The 13157-nt window shown below is 36.9% G+C and overlaps 1 protein-coding gene across 1 annotated transcript in view; it reads right to left on the bottom strand.

Moving 5' to 3' along the window:
• ADAMTS6 (ADAM metallopeptidase with thrombospondin type 1 motif 6) overlaps nt 1-13157 on the bottom strand; it is a 275958-nt gene that overhangs the window by 85019 nt on the left and 177782 nt on the right. Inside the window, exon 13 of the mRNA XM_052659189.1 lies at nt 12862-12925. Within this exon, the coding sequence (XP_052515149.1) occupies nt 12862-12925 (64 nt within the window). The remainder of the gene's footprint in view (nt 1-12861; nt 12926-13157) is intronic.

Below are 13157 nucleotides of genomic sequence, written 5' to 3'. Positions count from 1 at the left end.
TATAATAGGCTCCAGTTTCATCCACCTCATTAAAACTGATTCAAATGTATTCTTTTTAAGAGCTGAGTAATATTCCATTGTGTGGAATATTACACAGCTTTCTTATCCATTTGTCTGACGATGGACATTTACGTTGCTTCCATGTCCTGGCTATTGTAAACAGTGCTGTGATGAACACTGGAATATCAACCCCAGTTTAAATGGAAACTCATCTTTTCTCTCCCAAACAGTTCCTGGTTTTATGGGTGCAATTTCGCTATACTTTTACTTTTGAAGAAAACAAAAGTCTGATAATCCTACATTGTCTAGAAAAATTTAAGTCTCAATCTCATGTTTGATATTATAGTCTCTTATACAAGTTTTCAAAATTAAAGCTGTTTTTATATGCCTTGTATAGCCTGTATTTTATTTAAATGTCTTCTATCCATAGCATGACCCTTTTCTCTAAGCCTGTAAAAATGTTAAGAATCAAATTTTTACTGTGTGATTTTAGAAATGTCTCTTTAAAGAACAAAATAAACAAGCAAGTTTTTTTCTATGCTTAAAGCTAGTCTTTATTTCTCAAAACAAGATACACACTATAAAATTCATACTAACCTAAAGGTTAATGACACTGCTTCTGCTATTTTTTGCCATCTTATATATATATATATAGACACATACATACATATGTATACATGAAAGTAAACTTTTATAAGTATATTGAAGTATACTTATAAGAATAATGTGGTTGATACATGTTTGCTTTCTAATTATAACTTGGGACACAGTTATAACACTGTTAGTTAATAGAGCAACTCTGTACTTTGTCATCACTTACCCCATACCTTTCCCTGGGGGCAAGGTCTGTAGTTTCATAATTTTCTCAGCTATCTGGTTCTGCTGCAGGTTAAGGTTAGACTGGAAGTAAGACAATGTCAAAGGTGACTAAACTCAGAGCTTACTTTGCCACACCCACCTCCCAAAGGCTCCATCTTTTTAAAGAAGGCTAGAGCAGCATCTGGAAATTCTATGCCTTATTGAATCCTTTCCATGGCACTAGCCTATTGCTAAGCTTTAGTTCCTCATTTAAAAATATTTAAAAAACAAACAAGGCACTTTTCTGGGCAGTTTAATGGTTAAGACCTGTGCTTCCAATGCAGGGGGCACAGGTTCCCAGATCCCACATGCCACGCAGCAAGGTCAGTAAAACAAAACAAAACAAAACACCAACCCTGTCTTTCCCTATTATAAAAGTGATTTGAAGATTTAATGAGTACTTTTAAAAATATATAAAAGTACTTTGTAACCTCTAAAACATAAATGTGTACAGTAATAGCTCCACTGATTGAGTACAGATTAAGCACTAGATGTTTTAAAGTGTGTGTGCTCAGTCACACATGACTCTTTGTGACCCCATGGACTGTAGCCTGCCAGGCTCCTCTATCCATGGAATTTTCCAGGTGAGAATAATGGAGTAGGTTGCTATTTTCTACTCCAGGGGATATTCACAATCCAGGGATCAAACCGTCATCTCCTGTGTCTCCTGCATTGGCTGGTGGATTCTTTACCACTGAGCCACCAGGGAAGCCTAATTAAAGTGTTACTTCTTTTAATTCTCAAACAGACCAGCAAGTTTGATATAATTATACTCTATTTATACAGGTGTTCCTTAAAAATTTAGTGATGTTAGGTATCTTGCCAGGGTAAAATAGTAACAACCAGGATTAAATTTAAGTCAATTCTAATCCAAAGTCCATACTTCTTTCACTATAGTTTTACCTCTGAATATAGGCTATACTTTTCCTGTGTATCACAACCAAGGCAATAACACCATTTAACTGACCTTAAGCAACGAATGGAAGTAAAGAACTGCAGACAGCATGCACCTCTAGCAAAGCTGACCAAAAAAACACCCATGTACTACATAACCTATGCTTAAATTTTAGAACAGACCACAGGTGAACTGGAAAATCCTTAGTCTCCATAATTTTTTTATAGTTTTGATGCATAAAATAAAGGAGGAAATGAGATGCTCAAGATTTAAGAATAATATGATTTCATCCAAACCAAGGTGGAGCTTAGGTTTTTCACCAGAAGTTCTATCCTAGTCACATTTTCACACAGACAGGCAAATCACAAATAGTATGGAAAGAAAAACTTAAGGATTTTCTGGAAAATAGCTAACAATACCAGAACGCTCTTTTTAGAAATGTAGAAAAATTCTTTATACTGTAGCTAATATTTCCTCTTTAGGCTTTGATAGAAAGTTTGGCTTATAACCTTAATGTAGGTATATTTTTCACCCATAACAAAAATCATTTGATATTTAACACACTGATATATAAATTCTTCTACTTAAAATACTATGTACACCAATTTTTACCCTCTTATAACATTTTATGTAATAGTTTTAAGTGACTGCAGTGAAAAGTTTCTCAGAAAAGCAGAAATGCCTGCTTAACAGTCAGTATTCTTTTATTCCAATAAAAAGGAGATTCCATATACAAAATAAAGTATTTTTTTAGCAATATTTAAGTAAACACTTTTAGAAGACTGAGTACATATCTGGATCTTTATTTCTCATAATGGCACTACTGGATAATCATGTTAGTTCCTACCTGTGCTCATTTATAAACACTGTCAGGACCTTATCAATCATTTAAGTCCAAAGAGGGCAACTGTCCTCAACCAGTGAACCCTCAGCATCGCAGCTTCAATAAAGCTCTGCTCTCCAAAACCAAGTTCCGTAAGACCATGTCTATTAGATTAGTTTATGATTCCAAATATTCTCTTGAAGTTCCTGTTTAATGATGAGACCAAACTTCATCTAATTATCCTGTCTTTAACAGATGCCTTCTAAGGCTTCCCTTGTGGCTCAGCTGGTAAAGAATCCGCCAGCAATGTGGGAGACCTGGGTTCAATCCCTTAGTTTCTCAGTAGCTTCAAGGCAAGAAGCATATTCATTGTTCCTGCCACAGCTATTGTCTTTACCTACCGTTCTGTCCTAGAAATCATGATGTGAATATCATAGAAAGAGTCTTTGTCTAGATGCCAGAGGTTCCTAATACAGGGAACATACTACACATCTAATACACCCTGATGTAGACAGCCAGCCTCAGAGTCTATTGTGTGATAGCTCTGGCCTGTAGGCTGGTCATGCTGCTGCTGAGAGTGGTCAGACCAATTTTACAGCTCGCTTTATTTAAAAATCTTACAGACTGAGATTCTCTAAGTTGCCTCTTTCAAGAAACATAAGAGAAGTAAAAGACCTACACAAAATAAACACAAGAAAATTGACAAAATCGTAATAAGCTCATACATATCGATAATTATCTTAAATAGAAATGGATTAAAAGTACCAACAAAAGACATAAGCTGGCTGGGTGGATGAGACATGTGTATGTATGTACTTCCACTTACCACAACCCCCAAATTATATGTAATCATTTTACATTGTTAGGTTAACCATGTCTCCATTATAGCTTGCAACTGTAATTACCTTTTCTGTCTGACTACTGATTGTGAAAACTGATAAATGTCTTTTACTACTGTGATTATTAAACTATTATCTGCTTAATAACATTGTATTATGATTGGTCAACAGAAAATAAATAATATAATTCTATATCACTAAAACTATCATTTAATAGGAAAACTGGTAATCACTTTTTAAAAATCCAGATGCATATCAGAATTATCTTGATATTTTTGAAAAATACAAGTGTCCAGGTATTGCTTTTTTTTCTCCAGAGTTCCAGATGTGTTTCTAATGAGCATCCATGTTTAAAAACGACTGGACTATATGATGATTTTATCTAGTTTGTTTCACTTATTCTATTTCATATGCAGTACTCTCATTTCATTTAGTTTATGTTTTCCAATTTTTATATCTCTTTTTGTTGTTCTTTCTCAAGCCTTCATCAAGAGTAGTAGAAATGCTTTTGTACACACACACATATATAAATAGTATGTATAATATAATATATATTAGAAAACCTATGAATTTTGGCCTAGCTAAAAAAATTTATGACATTTTGATTCCACTTGTTTGACTTAGTATGAAAAGAATGCTTAATTTCTAATTTATATTCACTCAAAAGTTTGATATAGTTTCATGTATTCTGGCATCTAATATAACTGTTAAAAGATTAGAAAGTTTACTATCTTAGTGATCTTTAAAAGAAAATTTGAATGAGGCTGGAAACTTCTAATCCAGTTCTAAGAATATAAGGAAATACTGTTGTTAAAAAAAAAAACAAACAGGAAATTAATGTCATATAGTATTATTAACTAATGTGCAAATTTTGTTTCAATTTCACAAAATGTTATGGTAGTGGCCATTATTTGTTTTCATACCTTATTCAAGATTCCACTTTGTATTTAGCTGCATTAAGCAGCTTCAGCTGCATGCAACAAATTCTGGTAAATTCTCACTTTTATTCCATTACAAATATTTTCTAATATTGCTTGCTATATCAATAGCTTCTTAGACATACCCATCATTTAAAAGTGAACATTTAATTTTTTAAATACGTGGGGCTTTTAAGGTATCTTTGATATTAATTTCTCATTTAAATGTTTTCTTCTCTGCAACCACCATCTCTTTTTTCAGTCTTCTAACTTTATTGTGGCTTTCAATGGCTAAGTCAAAGATCTCTCTTGCTAAATGTCACATAACACTTGAAAATATGTGGGTTGTTTTCAAATATCTTTTGATATTGACTTCTAACATAATTCTACAGCAATAAAAGAACAGATTCTGTATGATTTCAATACCTTTAGACAATGAAATTTTTGCACCTTGTTTTATGTCCATGGATATGTTCCAGTGTCTCCTAGTTTAGTGTCTATGGGAACCTGAATATAATTTGTATCCTACTGTTGTAAGAAAATTGTATACATTTTAATTATGTTGAATTGGTTCATGATGTTTTTCAGGTCTACTATGCCCTTCCACTTTTCTGTATTATTCATCTTATTAATTTTTGAGAGTTTGATATTGAAACTCCAACTAAAAAAATCTTAACTTATCTACTTAAAAAATAAGTTTGATATATAGTAGAAATATATATTACCTTGTTCTAAATTTTCCAAGTCTCTTACAAATGTGTTATCATACTTTCATAATTTCATATGCTATTCAGCTGTATAAAATCAAAATGTATTTTGACTTCAGTAATGTATTTTGCTGTATTTCTTAGTGGCATGAAATAAATCACTTATCAACTAATTTGTGTTGTAGAAACAAGGCTGTAAAAAAACAGACTATAATATAAGCTTATAGCATAGTTTTTCTAGATTTCTATTGAACAAATGGAAATTAAAATTATCCTACAAGTCAACTCACTGCTGAGGAGTGGTGAGTACAGAAAATATGGTTAAAATAATAGGTCTAGTATGTAGAAAGTGCTCAATAAATGTTAGCAGCAGCTACAACTATTACTACTACTGTTGCTGCTGGTACTACTGGTATTGCTATTAGTACTAGTCCTGTTACTGCTGCTACTACTTTTGTTGCTGAAAGATAGAAACTAGATGAGCTCTGATGCAGAATCTGAGGTATACTCAACATCTATCACTCCCTACTTTCTTGCTTGCTTGTTGTTGTTCAGTCACCGAGTCGTGTCCGGCTCCTTGAGACCCCCTGGACTGCAGCATGCCAAGCTTCCCTGTCCTTCACCATCTCCCAGAGTTTGCCCAGGTTCATGTTCATTGAATTGGTGATGCCATCCAACCATCTCGCCCTCTGTTGTCCTCTTCTCTTTCTGTCTTCAGTCTTTTGCAGCATCAGGGTCTTTTCTGATGAGTCAGCTCTTTGCATCAGATGGCCAAAGTATTGGAGCTTCAGCTTCACATCAATCCTTCTAATGAGTGTTCAGGGTTGATTTCCTTTAAGCTTGACTGGTTTGATCTCTTGCTATTCAAGGGATTCTCAAGACTCTTCTCCAGCATCACAGTTTGAAAGTATCAATTCTTTGGCATTCAACCTTCCTTATGGTCCAACTCTCAATCCGTACACGACTACTGGAAAGACCATTATTGTTTAGTCGCTAACTCGTGTCTAACTCTTTTGCGATTCCAGGAACTGTACCCCTCCAGGCTCCTCTGCCCATGGGATTTCCCAGGCATGTATAGTGCCAGTTCCTTCTCCAGGAGATCTTCCTGAATCAGGGATCAAACCTGAGTTTCCTGCTTGGCAGACGGATTCTTTACCACCAAGCCACCAGGGAAAGACCATAGCCTTGACTATATAGACTTTTGTTGGCAAAGTGATGTCTTTGCTTTTTAATACACTGTCTAGGTTTCCTTCCAATCATCTTCTAAGTTCATGCCTGCAGTCACCATCCACAGTGATTTTAGAGCCCAAGAAGAGGAAATCTGTCACTGCTTCCACCTTTTTCCCTTCTATTTGCCATGAAGTGATGGGACTGGATGCCATGATCTTAGTTTTTTTAATATTGAGTTTTAAGCCAGCTTTTTCACTCTCCTCTTTCACCTTGATCAAGAGGCTCTTTAGTTCCTCTTCACTTTCTGCCATTAGAGTGGTATCATCTGCATATCTGAGGTTGTTGATATTTTTCCTGGCAATTTTGATTCCAGCTTGTAACTCATCCAGCCTGGCATTCTGCATAACATGCTCTGCATATAAGTTAAATAGACAGGGTGACAATATGCAGCTTTGTCGTACTCCTTTCTGAATTTTGCACCAGTCAGTTGTCCCATGTTTGATTCTAACTGTTGTTCTTGACTCACATACAGGTTTCTCAGGAGACAGGTAAGATGGTCACATATTACCATCTCTTAAAGAGTTTTCACAGTTTGTTATGGTCCACACAGTCAAAGGCTTTAGCATAGTCAATGAAGAAGAAGCAGATGTTTTTCTGGAATTCCCTTCCTTTCTCTATGATCCTGCGAATGTTCACTATTTGATCTCTGGCTCCTCTGCCTTTTCTAAACAGAATTCTAATTTTTTCTCAGGAATCTACTTCTCAGAGAGGATGACTCTAACCCCATTTTAAGGACTTATCTGGATTAGCTGAAACCAGTTATGGTAATATCATTCCTTTTGCTTGTGACTGGGTTAAGGGTGGGCATGTGGCGTCTTGACCAACAAAACATGAAGGAAGTCTGCTGAAGAAGCAGGGAAGAAGCTTTGGTAAAAACCTGTCATATACTTAAGAAAGACACACAGGCGTACTTTATCTCTTCTCTTCCTCTGAATATTGTCAGGGAAAAGTACCTTAGTTGTTCTGTTGCTCCCTTTTTGATGCTTTTCAGTTTCCTTTAAAAAAAATATGACCTTAGGATATTTTCCTTACTATCTAGTCAGCTCTCTGCTGATTTTAAAATGTTAAAAAAATATCTTATTCAGCAATCTAAAAAAATTTTTCTGTCACAGTAATGTCATTACCAAAAACAGAAGTTTCACATTTGTTTCTAAAATGAACTAAGATTGATTTGATTAAAGAATTTTATCCATACTAGTTATAGTCTTATTATTTTTTTTAAATTTTATATTTACAATGCTTCAGGTGTACAGCAAAGTGATTCAGTTATACCTCTCTATCTATATATATTCTTCTTCAGATTCTTTTTCATTATAGGTTATTACAAGATATTGAATATAATCTTCTGTGCTATACAGTAGGTCCTTCAAAACAAAAATAGACTCAACAGACATAGAAAAAAAAAAACCTAAGGTTAGCAAAAGAAGAAGGGAGAAGGATAAATTAGAAATTTGGGAATAACAAATACAATCTTCTTTATAATAACTAGTTTTCTACTGCAAAGCTAGACTAGCTTTGTGCTGTCTAATACAGCTGTCACTAGCCACATGTGGCTATTTAAATTAAATTAATTAAAGATTCTGTTCTTCTGTTGCACTAGATGAATTTCAAGTGTTCAACAGCTAATGTGACTATGCATTGGACAGTGCATATATAGAATATTTCCATCATTGAGGAACATTATCTTGGACAGTGCTGGGCTAGATTATGTGCCTAGAAAGTTTAAATTTTCATGTATTAGATTAAATTTTAAAAGGCTCCAGCTTCCACAATTTATGCTCAGATAGCTTTATTAACTTGGATAGCATGAAAATAAGTTTTGGTGTGGTAATTTATTTGTCTCAAATTCTGAACTAGTAGAGACAAGATTAATGAAAAAACATTATTTGCATATCCATTATATATATATATGTTAAAATATATCTCCTTAACATTTGCTGAAAGCTGAAACAGAAGACAAAGATACTAATAGAAATGTCAAGCGACCAATAGCAAGCTTTATAAAAAATCTGAGCTTATAAAACATGGGTAAAATGTGTGTCTGGCGTGTCTTTATCTGTTTTTTTATTACCTTACCATACATTATTCATATTATATAGCACTATATGTTATTAGGCCCAAAATGTGGGCCCACCTCTACAACTATATAACAGAAATAGATGGGGACTGAGAGATGGGTTTGGCTTTCACACTCCTACCTAACACAGTCTAATATACAGTAGGACTCCCTTCTTCTTCTCATGCATAAAACCTCTATTTTCTGAGATTTACGTTATTCATCCAAATCACTATTTGGTTTCATCACTGCTTTTTACTAACCTCATGATGACCATTTCCCGTCACTGGTTAAAGAGCTTCATATGTACTTCACAGTTTTACTATATGCTTCAAGTCCTAATGTCACCCACAAAGAAGACTCCCCAAACTCCCTACCCTTAACAGTCCTTGAACTCCGTGGCCTCCATTCAACATTGGGCATGCACTCCCATGATCACACTCTAGAGCTGACCTCAGTGAGAACAGTCTCACTTCTCACATCTTAAATTCAAATATTAATACATTCCATTCTTGGATCCCCTGACTTGCTTGCTATCTCTTTCACCCTGTTTATCCTGCAGCCTTGGTTCATTAATTTTTATGGATTTTTCAAAGTTATATATCTAATTTTCTCCCTGCTAGCCCTCTTTATAGACTCCATTGTCATTCCCTAGTGTACAGTGCATGACTCACCAGTATCCTTAAATTTTCTTGATTTGTTTGCTGTTCTGTTGTAGTCTCACCTTTCTCTAACCCATTTTCATCTAAAGCATAAATCTGAGGCTAAATTTTAACTTACACACTTTGCACTTAATTTTATTTGTGCCTAGAAAGCTCTCAATGTCTCTTCCTTCTTTTCTTTTCCAATTTGCTCTTCAGGTCTTTAGCTTCCTATGGGAAGAAATCCTTAACTCCCTAATTAGGCTATGTGCCAATTCCACATGTTTTTATAGCTGCTGCTGCTGCTGCTAAGTCGCTTCAGTCGTGTCCGACTCTGTGCGACCCCAGAGACGGCAGCCCACCAGGCTCCCCCATTCCTGGGATTCTCCAGGCAAGAACATTGGAGTGGGTTGCCATTTCCTTCTCCAATGTGTGAAAGTGAAAAGTGAAAGGGAAGTCGCTCAGTCGTGTCCGAGTCTGTGTGACCCCATAGACGGAAGCCTACCAGGCTCTTCCATCCATGGGAATTTCCAGGCAAGAGTACTGGAGTGGGTGCCATTACCTTCTCCAGTTTTTATAGCATTCCATACTTATTCTATCATATCACTTGTCACCCTGCCCTGTGATTTTCTGTGACTTCCTAAGAAATTATAAAATCCTTGAAGGCATACACTCTCTTACTTTAGTACAGTCTAATAAAAGTAGGCACTCAATTACGTGTTAATTAATGCTGAAAATTTAATACAATCATTGTAATTGAAGCTCCATCTAATTATTAAATTGAAACTACACGTATTATTAAAAATAAATTAATAGAACTAAATATCATAAGCTATAAATAAGAGTGTGTTAGCAACAATATGAGGAGAAATAGAGTAGGGTAAGGAAGATTAGGAATCCCAGGGTTGTAGGGAGAAGGGAGGGTTGCAACTTTAAATTCAGTATTCAGATTAGGCCTCACTGAGAAGATGATCAGTTGAGTAAAGATGAGGTTAGGGAGTTAGTGATGTAGATATCTGGGTTGGAAGAGTATACAATTCAAAGAGAACAGCCAGTGCAAAAGCCCTAAGGTGGGAACATGCCTGGCATATACAAGGAGGGAGGCCGTGGGCCTACAGCAGGGGGAATAAGAAGGAAAACAGTAAAAGATGAGTTCAGAGAAGTAGCAGAAGGCCAGATTGTGCAGGCCTTGCAGACCTTGGTATGAGTTTGGATTTAAATAAAACAGAGAGCCACTGAAAGGTGTTGGGTAAAATACACTGAAACTCTGCCTCTCACATTGAGCACTGTAGGGAGCAATAGTAATATCGGGAAATTCACTGAAAAAGCTATTTAGAATAATCCAGGGAAAGATAGGGGACAACTTCCCTGATGGTTCAGTGGTAAAGAATCCACCTGCAATGCAGGTGACACAGGAAACACAGAAAGCATATGAATGAGGAATAGTGTGGGAATGTGGGTAATAGTCTCATGATACGATAAGAACTTAAAAGCTGTCTTTTTAGATCTGAGAAAGGAAGGAGTAATAAGATATATGACTGGGTATGGGGTTCCCTGGTGGCACAGTGGGAAAGAATCCACCCGCAATGCAGGAGATGCAACAGACGCAGGTTCAATCCCTCGGTGGGGAAGATCCCCTGGAGCAGGAAATGGAAACCCACTCCAGTATTCTTGTCTGGAGAATCCCATGGACAGAGGAGCCTGGTGGGGTACAGTCCACAGGGTCGCAGAGAGTTGTCTTATAAAGCATCACTACGAACAAAGCTGGTGGAGGTGATGGAATCCCAGTTGAGCTATTTCAAATTCTGAAAGATGATGCTGTGAAAGTGCTACACTCAGTATGCCAGCACATTTGGAAAACTCAGCAGTGGCCACAGGACTGGAAAAGGTCATCCCAAAGAAAGGCAATGCCAAAGAATGCTCAAACTACCACACAATTGCACTCATCTCACATGCTAGTAAAGTAATACTCAAAATTCTCCAAGCCAGGCTTCAGCAATACGTGAACCGTGAAATTCCAGATGTTCAAGCTGGTTTTAGAAAAGGCAGAGGAACCAGAGATCAAATTGCCAACATCCGCTGGATCATGGAAAAAGCAAGAGAGTTCCAGAAAAACATCTATTTCTGCTTTACTGACTATGCCAAAGCCTTTGACTGTGTGGGTCACAATAAACTGTGGAAAATTCTGAAAGAGATGGGCATACCAGACCACCTGCCTCTTGAGAAATCTGTATGCAGGTCAGGAAGTAACAGTTAGAACTGGACATGGAACAACAGACTGGTTCCAAATAGGAAAAGGAGAACATCAAAGCTGTATACTGTCACCCTGCTTATTTAACTTCTATGCAGAGTACATCATGAGAAACGTTGGGATGGAGGAAGCACAAGCTGGAATCAAGATTGCCGGGAGAAATATCAATAACCTCAGATATGCAGATGACACCACCCTTATGGCAGAAAGTGAAGAGGAACTAAAAAGCCTCTTGACGAAAGTGAAAGACGAGAGTGAAAAGGTTGGCTTAAAGCTCAACATTCAGAGGATGAAGATCATGGCATCTGGTCCCGTCACTTCATGGGAAATAGATGGGGAAACAGTAGAAACAGTGTCAGACTTTATTTTTTGGGGGGCTCCAAAATCACTGCAGATGGTGACTGCAGCCATGAAATTAAAAGATGCTTACTCCTTGGATGGATACTCAAAAGCAGAGACATTACTTTGCCAACAAAGGTCCGTCTAGTCAAGGGTATGGTTTTTCCAGTGGTCATGTTTGGATGTGAGAGTTGGACTGTGAAGAAAGCTGAGCACCGAAGAATTGATGCTTTTGAACTGTGGTGTTGGAGAAGACTCTTGAGAGTCCCTTGGACTGCAAGGAGATCCAACCACTCCATTCTAACGGAGATCAGCCCTGGGTGACCTTTGGAAGGAATGATGCTAAAGCTGGAACTCCAATACTTTGGCCACCTCATGCGAAGAGTTGACTCATTGGAAAAGACTCTGATGCTGGGAGGGATTGGGGGCAGGAGGAGAAGGGGACGACAGAGGATGAGATGGCTGGACGGCATCACCGACTCGATGGACTTGAGTTTGAGTGAACTCCGGGAGTTGGTGATGGACAGGGAGGCCTGGCATGCTGCGATTCATGGGGTTGCAAAGAGTTGGACACAACTGAGCGACTGTACTGAACTGAACTGAGCAATTAACACACACTAATAAGATATAAAGAAGATAGTCAATTCAATTCCAGGCCCAGTCATTCATGGGCTACGGGAGAAAACACAAGTCCTTAACTTTAGAGGCCTGCGAAGGAAGCAGTATCTTCAGAGGAAAGCCAGTTTCCATTAGAACAAGAAGGTAAAAGGAAAGAAAATTCAGAGACTTCAAGATATAAGGGATTGTGCTGATGATGAATCACGAGTGTCTGGGAGCACAGAAGAGTTTCAGTGGTTCAGAAGGGATAGGAAACAGCAGGGATATGCAAAGATTTATGGAATTGAATGGAAAGAGATGAGGAATGATGTGGAAGTCTGGGACTTCATGAAGTGGCAAACATAAAATGGAATAAAAGCCATAATAAGATTAATCGTTATTTCTCGAACTCAAGAAAGATAATGGTGGCAAGGTTGTGAGTAATGAGGGGCTAGGAAGTTCAAGGTGTGTGTGTCTCTATCTTGATTCCTTTTCAGGAAAGCATATTTGCTCCTAGTGCTGGAGCTTCCTCTTGACTCTTGTTGATGGAATTGATGGACCTAAAAGGCTGGTTCCATTCAATTTCAAAAATTCACGTGACCCTCACACACATGGATTTCTGATCAAACTAGCTCACAGTTTAAAAAATTTCCCTGCTCTAGGGGAAATGTAAGCTAACTTTTCATAGCAGAATTCGGTTTTACTTACATCTGTGTTGCAGGAGCGATACCGTTTCCTTTCCCCAAGGCAATATTTTCCACCTCCTGAAGGTCTGAAAACACATTTTGTTTAACATGTGAATATATTGAGTACATAAATTGCTTGATGGAAACATATTGACATTTAAGAAAATTAAAAATTTGACATTTTATTAGTTATTAAAATAATAATCATGGTGATAGCAATAATGATTATGGTTGTCAAACAAAAATGAAGACAATTTACTATGAGTAATTTTATAAGGCTATTAATTGTGATGATACATACATTTTTAAGAAAATGTG

This window comes from Budorcas taxicolor, chromosome 20, assembly GCF_023091745.1.
Source record: "Budorcas taxicolor isolate Tak-1 chromosome 20, Takin1.1, whole genome shotgun sequence".
Taxonomy (NCBI): Eukaryota; Metazoa; Chordata; class Mammalia; order Artiodactyla; family Bovidae; genus Budorcas; species Budorcas taxicolor.
The sequence above is the reverse complement of the archived record's forward strand: the minus strand, read 5'-3'. Positions and strand labels throughout refer to the sequence as shown.